We start from the raw sequence: 19,111 nt of genomic DNA, 5'->3' as shown, positions 1-19,111 counted from the left end.
GTATTCATTATCATATAGTATACTCACTTCTTCTGGTGTTAACATGAGCCGAAATTAAGTACTGTGGGCCCTTAGCACTGTGCCAATTATGCTAACGTGTGAATCATCTTTGGGGTTAACTACTGGTATTTCCTAGCTCTCATTTCCCTCTCTTTCAAATTTCTGTTTTGAACTGTTGTCGTAAGGATTACTTGAGGCCCTCCAAAGCTGCATGATGGAAGAAACCAAGTCTGATTTGTTTCCCCAGTGCTCTAGTGCACGCCTAGAGCACTTGGCGTAGAATAAACACTCAATAAGATGAACGTGCAACTAGCTACAGAGTACCAGGATGCAGTACATGCTTGATAAATGTCAGATTTATTTCACCTGATCTCCTATGGAACAGGTCAGGATGTGCATCACAGGTATTAGAAAGTCAGAGTACATGGTACAGACCCTGAACGTAACAGGAATTCATCTCAGGGAGGATTGTCCAGGTCAATCACTTCGCATGCTTTTAAATTTTTTATTTGTTCAGTTCATCCATCCTACTTGACTGCATCAATAACAGGATCTATCTTTAGCTTATGTATAGGAAAGCACCAATCCGAGTTTACGGATAGGAAGCATCAATAGCGCGATCCAGCTTTATTTTGCGGCTGGTGTTCTCAAAACCATCCATTTTACACTTCAATACGATGTATTTACACATGCAGGGAGTTATACCAGCATTGCCATGTATCTCCAAATCCTCTGCAGATTTAATTACAAAGCTTCACAGTGAGTGTATAAATTATGCACAAAGGTCCATGTTTGGGGAATCCCTGTGCAGTCCTGGGAATTAGATAGGGGTTAGAGCTGTAATTGATAGGCTTCCACTTAAGGTTGAAACCCTTGTATGAAGACCATGTGCCTGTAGTTTTGCAGGGCAAGGTGGAAATTTAAACTCCAATAATTAGCCAGCAAAGGAAAGAAGAACATTCCAAATGAGTATCCAGTTCTGCTCAGTTCTCTGTCTCGGCTTCATCTCCCGCTTCCTGCCCTTGCCCTGGCACATCCGGAAGAAGATGCATTTCCCGGTTGTGTCTTTGAATATACTGCTCTGTTTGTGTCTCTTTCTTCACCCTCAGGTAACCCCAGAGAGAGTGCCTATTCCTAGCAGCTCCTCTACAAGTGTTAGTTTTTCCTCTCTAGAAAAGCAAAGGGTTCATGCTTGTAAGCTCAGCTCAGATATTACTTCCTTTGGGAACTTTTCCTACCTTCCTTAGAAAGAAGGGAAGAAATGCAATGCATTTGTGCTGGACACCAGTTATGTAGAAGCACAACGCTGGCTCCTTTGCATTTATCATCTTTTTTCATCCTCGGGGCAGTTTTGTGCAGGTGATATTCTTTTTCTTGAGACAGGATCTCACTCTGTAGTGCAGGCTTCCCTTGAACTCACTATGTAGCCCAGACTGGCTGCGAATTTGTGGAGACCCTCCTGTCTCAGCTTCCTGAGTTGAGTGCTTGGAGTGCTGGGAATAAAAGTGTGCACTACCACACTGAGCTATAATTGAAACTCTTGAGCCAGAGAACAAATGTTGCTTCTTTCTGTGTCTTTAATGGCTCGTGGTTCGAGGCCAGCCTGGGCCACAAAGTGAGTTCAAGACCAGCCTGAACTACATAGTGAGACTGTCTCAAAAAGACAAAAAAAAAAAAAAAAAAAAAAAAAGCTCACAAATGACTGGCACACAGTGAGACAGTGAGTGCTCAAAGCATGCGGATGAAAGAAAGTAAATAATAACAAAACACTTTGCAGTTTGCAAGCCATTTTCTTTTTTTGTGTGTGTGTTTTTGAGATAGGATCTTGCTATGCTGTTCAGGCTGGCCTTGAGCTCACTTTGTAGACCAGGCTGGTCTCAAACTCACAATGATCCTCCTGCCTCAGCCTGCTGAGTGCTGGGATTACAGGAGTGCACCACCATGCCCAGTGCCATTTTCAAATATATATATTTCACTTAATCATAAATTATAAATAAGCATAATATAAAAGCCCTGCTCTCAGAGTCTAGCAACATAAATAAGAAAAACAAGCTATATGCAGGTGGGAATGACAACATTTACAGATACAATAAACTGAGTTAGAAAAAAACTTTAGATTAAATGGGAAAACCTACTTAGGAGACATTTTTTTTTCTTTCTGTATTGGAGATAAACTCAAAGCCTTTGCACTAGACTAGATCCCCAGCCTTTAAAAAAAAATTAAAAAAAAAGAATTTGTCTAAGCTGCCCAGGCAGGACTTGAACTTATGATCCTCCTGCCTCAGCCTCCCCTCAGTGCTGCAATTCCAGGTATGTGCCTGTGCCTGGCTATATACATAGTTTTCATACCTATTAATATGTACTCAATTTTACATTTTATGTCATAATTTTATGAAATAAGTCATAATTTGTTCATTCATTACTATATCTCAGACATCTTTTTGTGAATCACACCGGATTCTACTTTTGTCATTTGAGAATCTCATTTACTGAGGTGACGGGCCCAGTGCCACAGCTCTCCTTCCTATCCCCACTCCTACACAGAATCTGAAACTTTCCTTTCTCTGGTTACAACCTCCTCGCTTCCCATAAATCCTCTTTAATTCACAGGAAATTCAGTCCAGTCTCTTAGCTCCTTTCTCCTACTCCGGCTTCCTTTTCTGCAACCTGTTTAGATCTTGTGATCCATCACATCAACCAATACTTTTCTTTTCATTTCTTTTTTTTTTTTTTTTTTTCAGACAGGGTCTCACTGTGCAGTTCAGGCTGGCCTTGAGTTTACTTTGTAGCTCAGGTTGGTCTCGAACTCACAATGATCCTCCTGCCTCAGCCTCCCGAGTGCTGGGATTACAGGCGTGAGCCACCAGGCCCGGCTTCTTTTCTTTTCTTTTCTTTCTTTTTTTTTCCTTTCCTTTCCTTTCTTTTCTTTTCTTTTCCTTTCTTCTTTTCTAGACAGGGTTTCACTATGTAGTTTAGGGGGGCCTTGAATTTACTACATAGCCCAGGCTGGCCTCGAACTCATGGCGATCCTCCTGCCTCAGCCTTTCGAGTCCTAGGATTACAGGCATGTGCCACCAGGCCTGGCTCAACCAATGCTTTTGTCTCCTCTTTCCCCGATTTTTTTTGCCACATCTACTCTATAAATCCTGGTAACCTTAAGTAATTCCAATTGTGTACCTCTTATATTCCTATAAGCAGGTCACTGAGAAATTGCTGGGATTAAAATAAAAAGTCTCACAGCTAGATAGACCAGTGCTACTAAAGGATTTTTACACTTTGCTGAGCATCATTTCTTTGAGATCCATTCATCTCACAAGACTCACTTTTTTTCTTTCCCATTTCATCACTTTAAAGTTCATTATCCAGTAGGACCTACCCCTGCTATGTTAGCTACAGCTATCTGTTAATGACTTTCTTTTTTTTGTCTTTTTCTGGTCTTTTTTGGTCTTTTTTTTTGTCTTTTTGAGACAGGGTCTTACTATGCAGTTCAGGCTGGCCTTGAGCTCACTTTGTAGCCCAGACTGGCCTCGAACTCGAAACGATCCTCTTGTGTCAGCCTCCCAAGTGCTGGGATTACAGGCGTGCGCCACCTCACCTGGCTTACCTGATTCTTACCTTTCTCTAACTTCTTAATATTTCTGTTCTTCTTCCCATTCCTTATGTTGCTGCTTTCTTCCAGGTCTCAGGATCTCTCACGTACTCTGGTCCTTCTGACATAGGCATGGTATCCGTCCTGCTCAGGGCAGACAGAATTGCTCATGTAAAACATACACATCCAGGGGTTGCGGCAGTAGTTCAATGGCTGAGGGCTCGCCTAGCATGCCTGAGGCCCCGGCAGGGAGAATAGATATAAAGAGCACGTCTATATCTGACAGATGGGGTACAAAGAAACGAAGGGGCAATTTCACCTGAGGGAGGAGGATGTTTATGAAATGTTGAAAGCCCAGGGTAGCTAAGATCTGAGTCTCCAAGGGAAGATTAAAAGGCAAAATGGGTTCATTCATCTTTTCTTGCCTTAGAATGCTTACAGCCTAGATTTCCTATAATATTTCCTCTTTCTTAGCTCCCTGTTGCCTCAAAACCACAGCCACTTTGTCATATACATGATGCTTCACTTTCTTCCTCTCTAGCTAAAGCAATGGGTGGGGAAATAAACAGGACTTCCTGTTTTTGTTTTTTTAATTTACAGTACTGGGGATCAAACACAGAGCCTCACGCATGCCAGACAAGCACTCTACCACTGTGCTATTTTCTCAGCCTAGGGCTTGCTGTTTGTCATATTTAGCTTCTTCTAAATGTAAGCATGATCTGTTTCCTCTACATCCAGCAAAGGAGAGTTGTGGGTTTCTATGTTTTCCTTTATGAAGGCAGCATTCTGGAAATGTTGCTTTATTTGATGGCCAACAAATGCCAATTAAGAAACATAACAATGACAGCAATAACAAAAAGCAGTTGGTAGGAAGTTTAGGAAGAGAAGGCAGCAAACCAGCAACAACAGAACTCATTATGAAGTCGTCTGCACCTACACTTCTGACTGTGGAAGAATTGGGAATAGGTTTTGCTAGAAATACTCAGGAGGCCAAGGCAGGAGGATTGCAGTGAGACCCTGTCTAAAAACAAAAAGGGCTGGGGATGTAGCTCAGTGCTCCCTGGGTTCAATCCACCGCAAAAACCAAAACAAAACAAAAACACAATTCACAATTTGCAATTTCTAAACAGCTGTGAGTGAAGGAAGGAAACTTCATATTGAGAAACACAAGCATTTTGGGTACTTCCTAAAAAAAAAATCAAACAACAACAACTTGGCTACTTAAAGTTAAGTTACACAATGGAGAAACCTTGGTATTATCTCTGATTTTCTGCTGTCCTCATTTAATTCCATTACTTACTGAGTTTTCCAATCTTATCTCTAGAATGTTTCTGAATAAATATACAGCAAAGTATCATTTCCATCCTCAATCTTTGCTGTCATTGTTCAAACTTAGGTTCTTTCTCTTGCTTGCTTGGTGTTTTAAAAAGTCCCTTTGTCTTCTTGTCTCCAATCTTGCCCCTCTCCCGTTTCGTCCTTGCTTTTCTGCAGGATGATCATCTAAAAATCATGTCTTGGGCTGCGGGCGCGTCTCAGTTGCAGATTGTGAATACTGTGGCATTGTATTGCCAGCACCCCCTCCTCACATCTTTAGCTCAACATTTATTGATTTGCTAAGTAGCAGGATGAATTCATCCCAATTCCTGTTCTTGATGAGTTTATGATGTTTAATGGTTAACGCTATCTGTGAATCTAAGTTTTTTCCACTGTGTGTCAGCTGCCTCTTTGTGGTAGGCAGGCCCAGTCCCCGAGGAATGTAGGACTGCGAGCCCTTGTGTCTCCCCCGTGTTTAATTTTAGCTGATGAGCCACAGGAAGAGGTTTGACACTTTGGGTAGCATGCAGACAGAGTGCGCAGACAGAGTGCTGTGGAATTGACACGGGCTTGTGATCAAGAACGGCCTCTCTCCTGGCTCTTCCTCATCACCTGCGTTTTGACATTTGAAGCTAAGGAGAGCTCTCCGATGCCTGGTGACCCTGTTGAAGGTTAAAACTTATTTAGAAGTTGATGGTGCAGTTTGTATCATGTCCAAAACTTTTATTTACCCATAGACAATGAAACTCTAACTTGCAGCTTGGGGGAAATGAATCTGGGGGAAAGGCAAGACCTAGATTCTTTTGTTTTTTCTGGTAACAGGAATCTTGTGTTTGCCAGGCAGGTGCTGTGCCACTGAGCTATACTCCTGGCCAAGACCTAGGATCTAATTTTGGTTTTGCTCTTGTGTGATCTTGGACAAACCACTCAGTAGCCATACCACCGTGACGTCATCTGTCAAATGGGTATAATAATATCAACCTTGAATGATTGTGGTGGGGATTATAAGAGAAAATGCGGATGATGTGCTTAGCACAATCCTTGAAGTTCGTAGGTCAGTTCAGTGGAACACATTTCCGATCAAACAAAAATTGTGAAGTAGCTTCTGTGTGTGAGGCTAGTTCCTAGAGCTGCAAAGATGAGTATGACCTGGTTCTTACTCTTAAAGGATGGTGGAGTAGTAATTAATACTACACAAGTCTTTTCATCTGAATCATGATGTCTCAAGTTCCACATACAGGCCGGGGATCTAGCTTGGGGACACAGTGCCTGCCTGGCAAGTGCAAGGTCCTGAATTTAACTCTCGGTACAAAAAAAAAAAATCCCCACACATTTGTTACTCCAAAAGACACTGTTAGGAACACAAGGGTTTCTGCTGATTAGTTTCTGGAATATCAGTTTCTGTGAGAAATGCGTTTTGGGGAGGCCATGTGTCACGATGAAATGGAGACGTATTTGTAGGAGCTCAGCTACTCACCAAAGAGCATTACTAGGTATCAGGGCAAATGAGCTACTTTCTTCAAATCCGAGTTCTCTTCACTCAGAGGACTACTGATGGTTATGAGTGATAAAGTGTGTAACCTCCTGGCAAAGATAAACACTCCATAAACTATGGGCTTAACGAGAAAACATGTATCCGAAAGGGAAGAGAACAGCTGTGTTATACTCAGTCGCATGCATGTTGCGTGGCCCTGGTTATTCAGTACCTCCTGTCTACCAGTCAAGCTTCTAAGCTCTTTAACCCTCACAACAACATTTGAAGGCAATTACTATTGCTATTCACATTATAAAATGGGACTCTGAGGAGAAACTGAGACACATAGAAGTTAGAAAACTTGCTTTAGGCCACTAGTGGTGGATGCAGGGATTCAAACACAGGCATATGCATCCTTTTACAATAGGGATACTAGAGGCTGGGGATTTAGCTCAGCGGCAAAAGCGCTTGCCTGGCAAGCGCAAGGTCGTGAGTTCGGTTCCCGGTACCAGAGAAAAACAAAACAAAACAAAAATACAACAGGGGTACTTTCTGAAGAATGCATCCATCGGCCATTTTGTTGTACAAACATTACAGTGTATTGACAAAATCTAGACAGAATAGCCTACTGCATACCTAGTCCATTTTAAAACTTCGTATGTATATTTTTACATTTTTTTATTTTTTAGTTTTTTTTGGTCTTTTTGAGACAAGGTCTCGCTATGCAGTTCAGGCTGGACTTGAGCGCACTGTGTAGCCCAGGCTGGTCTCCAGCGTGCAACGATCCTCCTGCCTCAGCCTCCCGAGTGGTGGGATTACAGGCGTGTGCCACCACACCCGGCTGGCCAGTTTTTAATACACTATCAATAGTGACTATATCATTGGCCAATCATTTTATTGTCTGTTCCTGCCTTTCCCCACCCTCCAGGAAGGTTCTGGCGTATTCTCAGTCTAGAAAGTGTTTATTAAATGAATATATTTGTACAACAAATGCATAAATTAATATTCGGTGTGAAGCCTGGAAAATTGCTTGTGTTAATAAATAATCTTAACAGCCGTATTCATGCTGTTAAAGCACGGAGCCTTGCACACAATGGGCGTCCAGAGAAACCTTGCTCGCAGGGGGCGTGGCTCTCCCCTGCGCGCACAGCGGCGGACGCTGGCCCCGCCCCAACCTCGGAGGCCCCGCCCCCCGCATGCTGAACGCTTTATAGGCGAGTGACGTCAGGCCGTTTGTTGTCATTGGCGGCTCCCAAGATGGCGTCCATCATGGAAGGGCCGCTGAGCAAATGGACTAACGTGATGAAGGGCTGGCAGTACCGTTGGTTCGTGCTGGACTACAACGCAGGGCTGCTGTCCTACTACACGGTGAGTCCTCGGAGGACAAAGCTCAGAGCGCCTCGGGAGCCGCGTTCCCTGGGGGAGGTGGGGCCCGGGCTTCTGGGCGCCCGGGGTACGGTTGCTAGGCGGGGGGCGCCGCCGTACGCGAGGTTCCCCGGCGGGGAGGGTCTTGTGCGTTGAGAGCCAATGACGGTGAAGGAGATGCGGACGCGGCCAGTGAGCGGGCACCGGTTGTCTGATTTATCGCTGAGGGGCGAGCCTGGTTTCTTCCTGGGGTCTGGTGTTAAGGCTGTGCTGGGGTCCGGCGTGGATGTGAGTGGGTACGGCTGCTTAGCGTCGTGGTTTAGAGGCTGCAGTCCGAGCGGTGAAGGCGGTCTCCCCGCGTATTCTTGAACTTATACTGTCCCCTCAGGCCCCGCGGACGACCGCACCCCTTTATTCCCCTCGGAGGATCGAAGCGCTCTGCTTCCTTGGATAGTGGCTAGACGAGCCTGGAGAGGTCCAGAGGTGACCCTAGGGTAAAACCGGGGCGTCCGAAATCCCTCCCGAGTGTCCCGGTCAGGTGTCTTATTCGAGGGCTTCACCCCTCTTTCAGCGGGAGGCGAGCGTAACCGACGCCTTAACTTCTGAGAGTCGAGGGTTTCCTGCGCGCTTTGTGCCGTTAGCTTAGAGGTACACAGTGCAGTGTTCCCCGAAAGTTTATTCTGAGCAGGGCTGAGCTCAGGGTTTCACGGTCGCCGACGCGAACCACAGGCAAGTCGCGAATTGCTATGCATCTTACCTTTCTGACTGCCTTCTCCACCCGCATCGCTTTAGAGATGGAAGGTGGGTGGTGTTAGAGGGAGAAATTACTTCCAAAGGTACTTTCTGTGAATGGTAAATAGTTAATAATAACCAATGTGAGGGAGGAAACCACTTAAAAGGATAAAATAGAAGTCGTCCAGGCTTTAGAAAAGAATAGAAGACAGTAAAAATGCATTGATAGAAGAGGAGTTCATGTTGCTGGGGAATGGGGACACAAAATTGTTCGTTCATTAAAAATCACTGGCCTCCTGGTATGTGCGTTTCCATGCCAACAAGAATCGGCAGTGTTGAACACATTGTTTCACTTCTCAGGAGCTTTCATTCTAGTCTAGTGGGTTCCTGAAGTCGTTGTCCTCTTGATAAGCCTGCAAGGATAGGTATTCACTATTCCCATGTAATATACCGGTTTTACAGTGTTGGAATCTGAAGCTCTAGGCTTTTAAGTAATTAGCACAAGATCACCTAGCTAGCAGTAGGTGGTGGAATCAGGATGCCAAGTTCTTGATTTTTTGACTTTTTTTCATTAAACTTCACTTTCAGGATAGGAGGGAGAAAACGCTGTAAGTTACTAAGCCCGCAAGAGTAAAATATGACTTTCATCTTCCTTCAACTGTCAACTTCCTTTCTCTGTGTTTGTGTGTGGCTTTGTGTGTGTGTGTGTGTGTTGGTCATTGAACCCAGGGCCTTCGCACTGAGCTATATCCCTAGGCCTTTTTTTTTTTTTTTTTTTTTTAATTTGAGACGGGTCTTGCTAAGTGTCCAGGCTGGGCTTCAACTTTCAATCCTCCTGGCTCAGTCTCTCAGAGTGCTGGGATTACAGGTGTTCACCATCACGTATCTTTTCGTTTTTTTGAGACAGGGTCTTGCTCTGCAGTTCAGGCTGGCCTTGAACTCACTATGGAACCCAGGCTGGCCTCAAGCTCCAGCAATCCTGCCTCAGCCTCTGGAGTGCAGGGACCATAGGCATGTGCCACTACGCCCAGCACCCCCATCATTTTTAAAGGGAAAAAGCAAACCCTAATGAGTCATAAACATATTGTTAAAAGTTATCTCTAGGTAGGCACTGAAGTGAGGCCGCTGAACATCATATCCTGAAAACTCAGGAGTTATGAAATCTCATGACTCAGATGAATGAAGAGTAATACTGAGTTTTAGTGGATGTGATAATCAGAAAATCCCATGGAACCTATCCACCTGTTCAAATCAGAGTCCTTCTTTCCTTCCTTCTTTCCTTCCTTCCTTCCTTCCTTCCTTCCTTCCTTCCTTCTCTCTCCTGCACTCTTTCTTACTTTCTTTCTTTCTGTTTTTCTTTCTAGACAGGGCTTCACTATGCAGTTTAGACTATCCTTGAACTCACTATGTAACCTAGGCTGGTCTCAAATTCAAAGTGATTATCCTGCCTCAGCCTCCCTGAAGGGTGGGATTACATGTGTGCACCACCATGCCCGGTTTAATTTCTATGAGTTTCACAGTGGACCTGTTACAAATCACGAGTTTGTGTGATTCTGAACCCAGGCCTATAATGGAGAGTCCCAACCTGGGTTTTGGGAACTCCTAATCTAAACAGAATTTCTTCTTTGTTTTGTTTTGTTTTGTTTTGTTTATTTGAGACAGGGTCTTGCTGTGTAATGCAGGCTGGCTTTGAATTTACTGTGTAGCCCAGGCTGGCCTGGAACTCACAGCAGTCCTGCTGTCTCAACCTCCTGGGTGCTGAGGTCACAGGCGCTTGCCACCACGCCCCGCTCAGAATGTTCTTTCTTCCTGTTTTCCTTCCTTTCATGTCTTTTTTCTGCTTCTTTGTCCTTTTAGTTTTTGAATGCTTGGCCAAATATCCGCTTGTCTTGCTGACTAAATAGAGTCTTTGCGTATAGTGTATGTACTTTTTTTTCCTCTTTAATACTTATCCTTCCTTCTGAGACTAATTCTATAAAACATAATCCTTACCAGAGGAAGGAGGTATCATATTTCTCACTAATAGCTGTTTAGAAGAATTTTTCCCTTTGTTTTGCCTAGTTCTTCTGTGTCAAAGTATTTGGTTTCAGAGAAACAGCAGAGAAAAATTGTACTATCTTGTAAAAATAAAATGATACCCAAGTCCAAATTAGAGGAGGTAAAGTTGAGAAAAGGATAGGTATTCCCTGAAAGGGAAAGGAGGAGACAGTTAAATATTGGCAGTGAATTTTGTTCACTTGGGCATTGTTTCAGTCCATTAGACTTCTGGAGGTTTGAAGGTTGCGTTTGAGCAGTTTTGATGGTGTAGTAGCTTGGAGCTGTGTGTTCTAGGAAGAATATCTGAAGGGGCTGTACACTGTTCTAAATAAGGCAGTAAGTGGTGCAAGTCACTTTGTTCCTTGTTTTCAAAATCACCTGGTCTTTAATCTGGCTCTGTGGTTGTTGATCTGCTCTAGGGTATCCCTGAAAATGGAACTAAACTACATTGTTCTTGCTTTAGAGTCCACCTGTACTGAGACTTGATAGATGATCTCAAGATTGGGTTAGAAGTAGTGGAGTTGCCAAGTCCTCAACACTGGGCTGCTGTTCTGGCCCATTCCTTTTTTTTTTCTCTTTTTTTTTTAATGGTCCTTTTGAGACAGGGTCTCTCTATGCAGCTCAGGCTGGCCTTAAGCTCACTTTTTAGCCGAGGATGGCCTTGAACTCCCAAGGATCTCCCTGCCTCAGCCTCCCGAGTGCTGGGATTACAGGTGTGTGCCACCGTGCCCAGCCAATTCCTTTGCTTTTGAAAAAGAGCTAAACAAAACCAGAGAAGCTTACTGCTTTAGAAAAGTGGATTTAGGCACTCTTCAGCTCTGGCTCTTTTTTTTTGTTTTGTTTTTGTTTTTGTTTTGTGACAGGGCTTAGTATGCAGTTTAGGCTGGTTTTGAGCTCACTTTGTAGTCCAGGCTGGTCTCAAACTCACAATGATCCTCCTGCCTCAGCTTCCTGAGTGCTGGGATTACAGGCATGCACCACCATGCCTGGCTGGCTGTGGCTTCTAAGTATTAGAAAGTTAATATACTATAGTTTATTTAGCAAGCTTTTTTCAGGACTGACTGTAATTGGTATTATACTGTATATGCTGTGAAGAGATAATTCTTTGTATGAATAACTCACAGTCTAGCAAAGTAGACATCTAAACATAATTTCAAACATGATAAATTGTACGATTAGAAATAAGAAGAGTTAAAAAATAAGAACAGGGCATTGTGGGTACATTACCAGAAAAGGCCAGAAAGACATTTTAGAAAAAGGGCATTTCAGGCCATGGGAAAATGTAAACATAATTTGTGAGCCCTGAGAATATAAGTGCATTAAGAGGTTTTGAGAATTTCTAAGCAGCTCTAATGTAAAGGTATAATTGGGAGATGATAGATGGAGCCCAGAAGATATCTGGAGTCTTGGGTCAGACCCGGAGATAAAGATCTCTTCAGTTACAGCACAAAATTGATCCATTGAATTTTTATTATTTAATGAGATACCTAGGGGCGCTGAGGATATAAATGTTGGAGTACCATGTGAATAAACAACTGTTCATGCGAAACATGGTCAGAAAAGAAGAGAAAGTAAGGAAAATGGAGGAAGCATACCTATGAGGGGAGGTGGAAGGTTGTAAAATTAGTAGACTTGGTGTCTTTTGTTGATTTACCAAGTATTTGCTGAGTCCCTGTTGTGTGCCAGGCATTTTGCTAGGAAGTGGGATTAAACAGCCAAATAAGATGGAACTTGCCCATATTCTTACAGTACACAGCGTGTGCGGGGCAGAGCGAGGAGGAGCTGAGATGCCCTGTGCGTTTGCGGGCAGGCTGTGAGACTCAGTCCTAGCGGGGTGGGGAAAGTCTCCTGGAAGAAGCAGGTTTGTTGTGACTTGAGTGGTGAGTGGCGAGGTTAGCCATGTGACCAGAAAGGGAGAAGTGCTTGAGACAAAGGGAATCCATGTTTTTGGAGGAGCTTGTGCTGGGAATTAGGGAGCATTGAGAGAGGAGCTGGGGTGCTGGGGTGGAGCAGATAATGAAAGGCTTTCTTGGAAAACCCTGGTAAGGCATTTGAACTTTACCCCTGGGATGCTGGAGACCCATTTCAGTGTTGTAAGCACTTTTTTTTTTTTTTTTTTTTTGTCTTTTTGACGCAGGGTCTCCCTGTACAGTTCAGGCTGGCCTTGAGCTTACGTTGTAGCCCATTCTGGTCTCAAACTCACAATGATCCTCCTGCGCTAGGAGGAGGTGGGCTCAACCTCCCAAGCGCTAGGATTTACAGGTGTGCGCCACCGGGCTTGGCTAAGGTTTCCCTTTTAACAGATATTATCAAAATACCTTTATTACAGCTAAATAGAAAGGATAATTTATTAATAGCAAATAGTCTGTTTAGTTTTTTTCATTGAGTTTTGGTTTAAGTCAGGATTCCAAACAAGATCTGTTCATACAATTCATATCTTTCAGTGTGTCATCCTCCTTTTTGCTTTGCATTTAGTCCCTCCTTTTTCTGTAGCTCTTCTTTTCTGGCAATTTGTCCCTTCTTTTTTCTTAGGCATTTAGTTAAGAAACCAGGTCATTTGCTCGGTGGAATTTTCCACATTCTGAATTTGGTTGGAGGCATCCTTCTAATATATTCATATGTGTTCCTCTGTCCTCTGTACTTCCTTTAAACTGACAATATGAATTAGAAGCTTAATTAGATTTTCTTTTGAGCAAAAATATTTCATAGGTGGGATGTGATCAAGAGGCATGTGATTGATACAGGACCACCAGGTGATAGAGGGAAATATTATAACCTGTGAGACGTCTCATACCCCGAGTTCATGTTCCCCAAACTTGAAGAATGAATTCTGAGGTACAGCAGAGGTTAAGAGCAGGAAATTTTGAGGGAGAGACAGCTTCTAAGAGAGACAGGAGGGGACCTGAAAAGTGGGTTGCTGTAGACTCTCCAGAGGAGGTTTTATAGAGCAAAATCAGGAGGTGTATACAAAATCACGAGGTGGGTACAACATGGGACACAATTGTAATGAATAAGATTACAAACATAGCTGCAGAGGTAATGCTGATATCATGGGGAGGAAGGTCACACAGCAAGTGTGCATGGAAAGAACAAGGACCTTATTGGGAAGAGATGAGTCAGGAAGCCCTGGTCCCCTACCTGGGTGATTGATGCCCATTTAGAATATTGATTGTAATATATTGTTTAGCTCTGGGAGAGGTATGTAGATATAGTCATTCCATTGTTATCTTGAGGCCTGGCCTTCAACAAATGTGCCTCCACCCACAGCTGTAATGTGTTCCTATCTTCCACACTGACTCTTCAGGGCCTAGCCCTGTCTGACTGCCTATGATATTTCTACCTAATTTAGCTGTCTATAATATTATGACAGTCTCTTGGATGTTAAAATTAATAGGTTCAGGTGGGCTGCATTTTTTTTTTTTTCTTTTGTCTTTTTGAGGCAGGGTCTTGCAGTGCATTTCAGGCTGATCTTGAGCTCACTTTGTAGCCCAGGTTGGTCTCAAACTCACAACTGTCCTCCTGCCTCAGTCTTCCAAGTGCTAAGATTACAGCCTTGTGCCACCGTGCCTGGCTGGGAAGAAAAGTTTGATGTGAAAGTTTTTGGTTTGAGTTGGGTGGATGATAATAAGGAAGTTAAAAGGAACAGATTAAGGGAGAAAGGTGGTTGTCACATGGTAGCTAGCACAAGGCCTCAGTTCCTTACCAGGTACCCATTCCATGGGGTTATGGCAGGACAGCTGGCCTTGCCCAGGGAGAGTGACCCAAGTGACATCAAGGAGGAAAATGTGATGTTGCTTTTGAGCTAGTCTCAACCCATCACTTCTGCATTATTCTGTTCCTTAGAAACTAGTTGTTCAGCTCATTTTATGTGGATAGCACCATTACTCTTGGGGAGAAGAATTAAACTGTACCTTCTGAATTTTTTACCAGATCATAAATGACCACAGTCATCTTTTTTTTTTTTTTTTTTTTTTTTTTAAGGCAGGGTCTCACTGTGTAGTTCAGGCTACCCTTGAACTCACTATGTAGTGCAGGATGACCTCAAGCTCGTGGCAGCCCTCCTGCTTCAGCCTCCTGAGTGCTGGAATTACAGGCTTGTGCCACCACTCCTGGCTCACAGTACTCATTTTTAAGGGATCAGCAGATGAAGAAGCTTGCATAGGAGAGTGAAGAAGCATAGCCAGAGATAAAAGAAAAACCAGAAGAATGTGGCCATTGTGAGAGAGCTGGTTGGCCTAAATACGGCTGAGATGATTGAATAGGCAAAGTCCAGCACATGTGACTTTGGATATCATTGATGTTCTTAGTGAGGGCAACTTCTACCAATGGGGAGTGTGGAAGGTGGGTTGGAGTGGCTTGAAGAGTACACAGGAGGTAAGAAAATACACAAGTGTATTCAAGGTGTTTTCCTTGTGTATATGTGCTGCCAAAGCGAGCATGAGGTGCTTTCCTTGTGGAAGGCGCAGGCAGGGTATAGGGGAAGGCCTTCTAATGTAAGGGTAAGCTTAAATGTAGGAATCTGGTCCATGTTAAAAATGAAAGCATTAGCGGGCGTGGTGGTGCACGCCTGTAATCCTAGCATTCAGGAGGCCGAGGTGAGAGGATTGCCATGGGTTTGGGGCCAGCCTGGGCTACACAGTGAGTCCAGGCCAGCCTGAACTGCATAGGGAGACCCGGCTCATGTATGTGTCCACGGTTGAGACAATACATGAAGAACTGTGTGGAATCTTTTGCTTCCTGTGTCACATCAAACTAGCATAGCCAGTTCTTGCTGTCATTTTATTGCAAGCAGTTTTGTCTTTCTTCTCCCTCCCTCCTTCTTTCCTTTTATTTTTTTGCCGTGTTAGGGATTGAACCTAGGGCCTGATCTATGCTGGGTAAATGCTCTTCTATTGAACTCCAGCCCCAGCAATGCAGGCAGTTTCATTGACAGTAATAAGTTGTTGAATAAGTTGTTTTTCTTCTTACTGACTTTATTGGAAAGGATTTTCTTTTTAGATTACTTTGGACTTGCTTTAAAAAGGGACCTTATAAAAATATATAAAAAGGGCTGGGGATATAGTTCAGTGGCACAGCGCCTGCGTGGCAAGTGCGAGGTCCTGAGTTCAAGTCCCAGTATCAAAAAAAAAAAAGTAAAAAGGGCCTTTACTTTTTTTTTTTGCAAAAGTTAGGTTACATGCTACATGGAATCATATAAATACAATCATATTTGAAGAAAATGTTTTGAGGTAGTCGTTTATTTGTATTCATATGACAATATTGTTTATTTTGAAAGCTGATTTTCTGTTTCCTGGAGGTTTTTGTTTTGTTTTGTTTAAAACAAGGTCTCATTATGTAGTTAGTCCAGGTTGGCATTGAACTCACTACAAAGCCTTAGCTGTCTTCGAGCTTGTGGTGAGCCCTCTGCTTTAAATTTTCCAAGTGCTGGGATTACAGGCCTGTGCTACCATGCCCGGCCTTTTCTGGAGTTTTGTCTGCATTAAAGCATCTATGCTAAAGGTGTTTATTTAATTACATTTATTTTATATTGGCAGTATTATTATAGTATAGCTGAGTAAATAAAACACTGGGTGAGAATTTGCTTAGTCCTTATAACTCTGTGATCTCCCAGCCTTTTTCTTATGTCACTCATAGGCAATGTCAAGCTTCTCAGTGACAAAGAATCAGCAGCGTTTGGTGGTACACTCTCAGGAGGCAGAGGCAGGAGGATTGCTACAAATTTGAGGCCAACTGGGCTATATAGTGAGCTCAAGACCAGTCTGAGCTACATAGTGAGACCCTGTCTTAAAACAAAAAAATAGAATCACTTAGTTTGATGGGAACATATTCAATTCTTTGTAACCTGACCTATTTTAGTATACTTACTTTCTTCTTTATCCTCACCTGTATATTCTTACCTCTCATATTGGAAAAAATAATCTTTTTATTTTTATTTTTTTGCCTTTTTGAGACAGAGTTTCACTATGCAGTTCAGGCTGGCCTTGAACTCACTTTGTAGCCCAGGCTGTCCTTGAACTCACAGCAGTCCTCCTGCCTTGGCCCTGCAGGTGCTAGGATTACAGGCGTGTGCCACCACACCCGACTGGAAGGGATCATCTTTATGTTCTGGATTTCATTTGCTTATAAAATGGTCAAGGACTTCAGTGTAAAGATTTTATTGTCTGTCTACTTTATCTCTGTTTCTCCAGTTTCTGGCATCTTCAGCTTCTAGTTCTCTAGAAGTTGTTTCATTAAGAGTATTATAATTATGCGTTACAAAAAATAAACATATTAGCTGTACCATTTTTACATAGACCTTTTTTTTTTTGTCTTTGACATAGGGTCTCACTATACAATTCAGGCTGGCCTTGAGCTCACTTTGTAATCCGGGCTGGCCTCGAACTCGCATCGATCCTCCTACCTCAGCTTCCTGAGTGCTGGGATTACAGGTGTGTGCTACCATGCCTGGCGGTGTGTGCAAGTTTTGATATAAATATTTCATTTCCTTGGTATATGTCTAAGTGTGGAATTGCTGGGTCATGTAGTAACTCCTTGACGTTTATGTGTGTGTGTATATATTTTGGGTACCAGGAATCAAACTCAGGACCTTGTGCTTGCCAGGCAGGCGGTTGTGCCACTGAGCTACATCCCTGGCCCGACCTTTATGTTTTTGATACTGTAGATTTTGAACTCTGCCTTTGCAGTAAGCTATATCTAGCTTTTTTTTTTTTTTTTCTGGTTTGTGTAAGTTTTGATTGTTTTTTGTTTTTTGTTCCAGTACCAGGAACCAAACTCATGACCTTGCTCTTGCCAGCCAGGCGCTGTGCCGCTGAGCTAAATCCCCAGCCTGTATAAGTTTTGAGACAAGGTCTCCTAAGTTGCCCAGGAGGTTGAGCTTGAGCTTGCATTTTTCCTGCCTCAGTTGTCCAGAGGGCTGGTATTTACAAGTCTGTGCCACCATGCTAGGCCTTTATTTGACCATTTGCGGAGCTGCCAGGCTCTTTTCTTTTCTTTTCTTTTCTTTCTTTCTTTCTTTCTTTTTTTTTTTTTTTTTTTTGTCTTTTTGAGACAAGGTCTCATCATGCAGTTCAGGATGGTCTTGAACTCACTTTGTAGCCCAGGCTGGCCTCGAACTTGTAAGGATCCTCCTGCCTCAGCCTCCCAAGTGCTGGGACTACAGGCAAGCACCACCATGCCCAGCCCAGGCTTTTTTCTACTTTTTAAAATGCTGTTTATTTTTATTAAGTTTATTGGTAAATTTAAGATATACATATTGATTACATTCCTTATAGGGATTTTGTACATGTACGTTATATAACTTGAGTTTTTTTTTCCTTAGACTCATTTCTAAAGCAGCTGCATTGTTTGGCATTCCTACTAGCAGCATTATGGTTCTAATTTCTCTACATCCTTGCCACCATTTGTTATCTCCTCTGTGTCCTAAGGTGTGTGCAATAGTGTCTTCTTATCGTTTGGATCTGCGTCTTCCTTATGGCTGTTGACATAAGCATGTTTTCATGTGCTTATTGATCATTTTGTGTCTTGCATGGAGAAATGTGTTCAAAGCCTTTGCCTATTTTATTATTGTAAGAGTTTGTTTGCTAGATATAAATCCCTTATTAGATACTTGTTTGCGTACGTTTTCTATTTTTGTGAGCTTTTTCTTTTTTTCCCTTTAATTTTTGTTATGTGTGTAGGTGTGGGGGAGTTGGGGATTGAACCCAAGGCCTCATACATGCTAAGCAGGTGCTGTACTACTGAGCTAAACCCCCAGCCCTAGTTTTTTACTTTCTTTTTTTTTTTTTTTTTTGGTTTTTCTCCGGTACCGGGAACCGAACTCACGACCTTGCGCTTGCCAGGCAGGTTTACTTTCTTTATAGTTTCCTCTGAAGCACAAAATGTTCAGTTTATTCTTTTGTTGCTTGTACTTCTGGTGTCATATCTGAGAATTCATTGCTTAAAGTCACAAAGTTTTATACCTGTTTTTTAAAGAGTTTTATAGTTTTAGCTCTGTGTTTATAGATTGTTGATTTATTTTTAGTTAACTTTTTAAATTATAGTATAGGAATCTTTTGACTGTGAATTTCTCGTTACCCTAGTACCATTTGTGGAAAAGATTATGCTTTTTCTATCTTAACTCATTTTGTGTTGCTACAACAAAGTACCCGAGGCTAGATACATTATGAAAAAGAGGTTTATTTATTTAACTCATAGTTCTGTATGTCCAAGAGTAGGGCACAGTCTGTATGACTTGTAGTGAGGCCTGTGGTAGACAGCATCACGTGGCAGACGTGTGAGCCAGAGTGGCGAGTGGGTGCATGGAGAGGGAACCAAACCCATGAGGTGCTTTGTAACAGCCTAGTCTTGTGGAAACTGACCTGCTTCTGTGAGCTGGGCATTGACTCCTTCTGAGGGTGGCATGCCGAGGACCGTAGCTCCCCGACTAGACCTCCCCTGACTTAATGCTGTTAGGCTGACCACTAAGCTTTCAGCAGGTGAATTGTTGGGGACAAATAATCTCTAAACCATTGCAGCATCCTGTTGAAAATCAATTAACTATACATGTGATGGTGTATATTTAGACCCTCAATGCTAGTCCATTGATTTCTATGTCAGTCCTT

General features: G+C 42.9%; 2 protein-coding genes across 2 annotated transcripts in view; one reads left to right on the top strand and one right to left on the bottom strand.

Moving 5' to 3' along the window:
* LOC102027158 (calreticulin-like) overlaps window positions 1-7,620 on the bottom strand; it is a 64,943-nt gene extending 57,323 nt beyond the window's left edge. Inside the window, exons 1-2 of the mRNA XM_005398776.1 lie at window positions 7,470-7,620; window positions 3,616-3,681 (exon numbers count right to left, since the gene is read on the bottom strand). Coding sequence (XP_005398833.1) covers window positions 3,616-3,681; window positions 7,470-7,620 — 217 coding nt within the window. The remainder of the gene's footprint in view (window positions 1-3,615; window positions 3,682-7,469) is intronic.
* Window positions 7,597-19,111, top strand: part of Osbpl9 (oxysterol binding protein-like 9) — a gene marked incomplete in the record, with an annotated part of 147,682 nt that continues 136,167 nt past the window's right edge. The window contains 1 exon segment of the mRNA XM_005398602.2: window positions 7,597-7,745. Coding sequence (XP_005398659.2) covers window positions 7,635-7,745 — 111 coding nt within the window.

The sequence above is a fragment of the Chinchilla lanigera genome, unplaced genomic scaffold (assembly GCF_000276665.1).
Source record: "Chinchilla lanigera isolate Chin_1 unplaced genomic scaffold, ChiLan1.0 scaffold00063, whole genome shotgun sequence".
NCBI lineage: Eukaryota > Metazoa > Chordata > Mammalia > Rodentia > Chinchillidae > Chinchilla > Chinchilla lanigera.
This window is presented reverse-complemented; position numbering and strand designations above follow the sequence as displayed.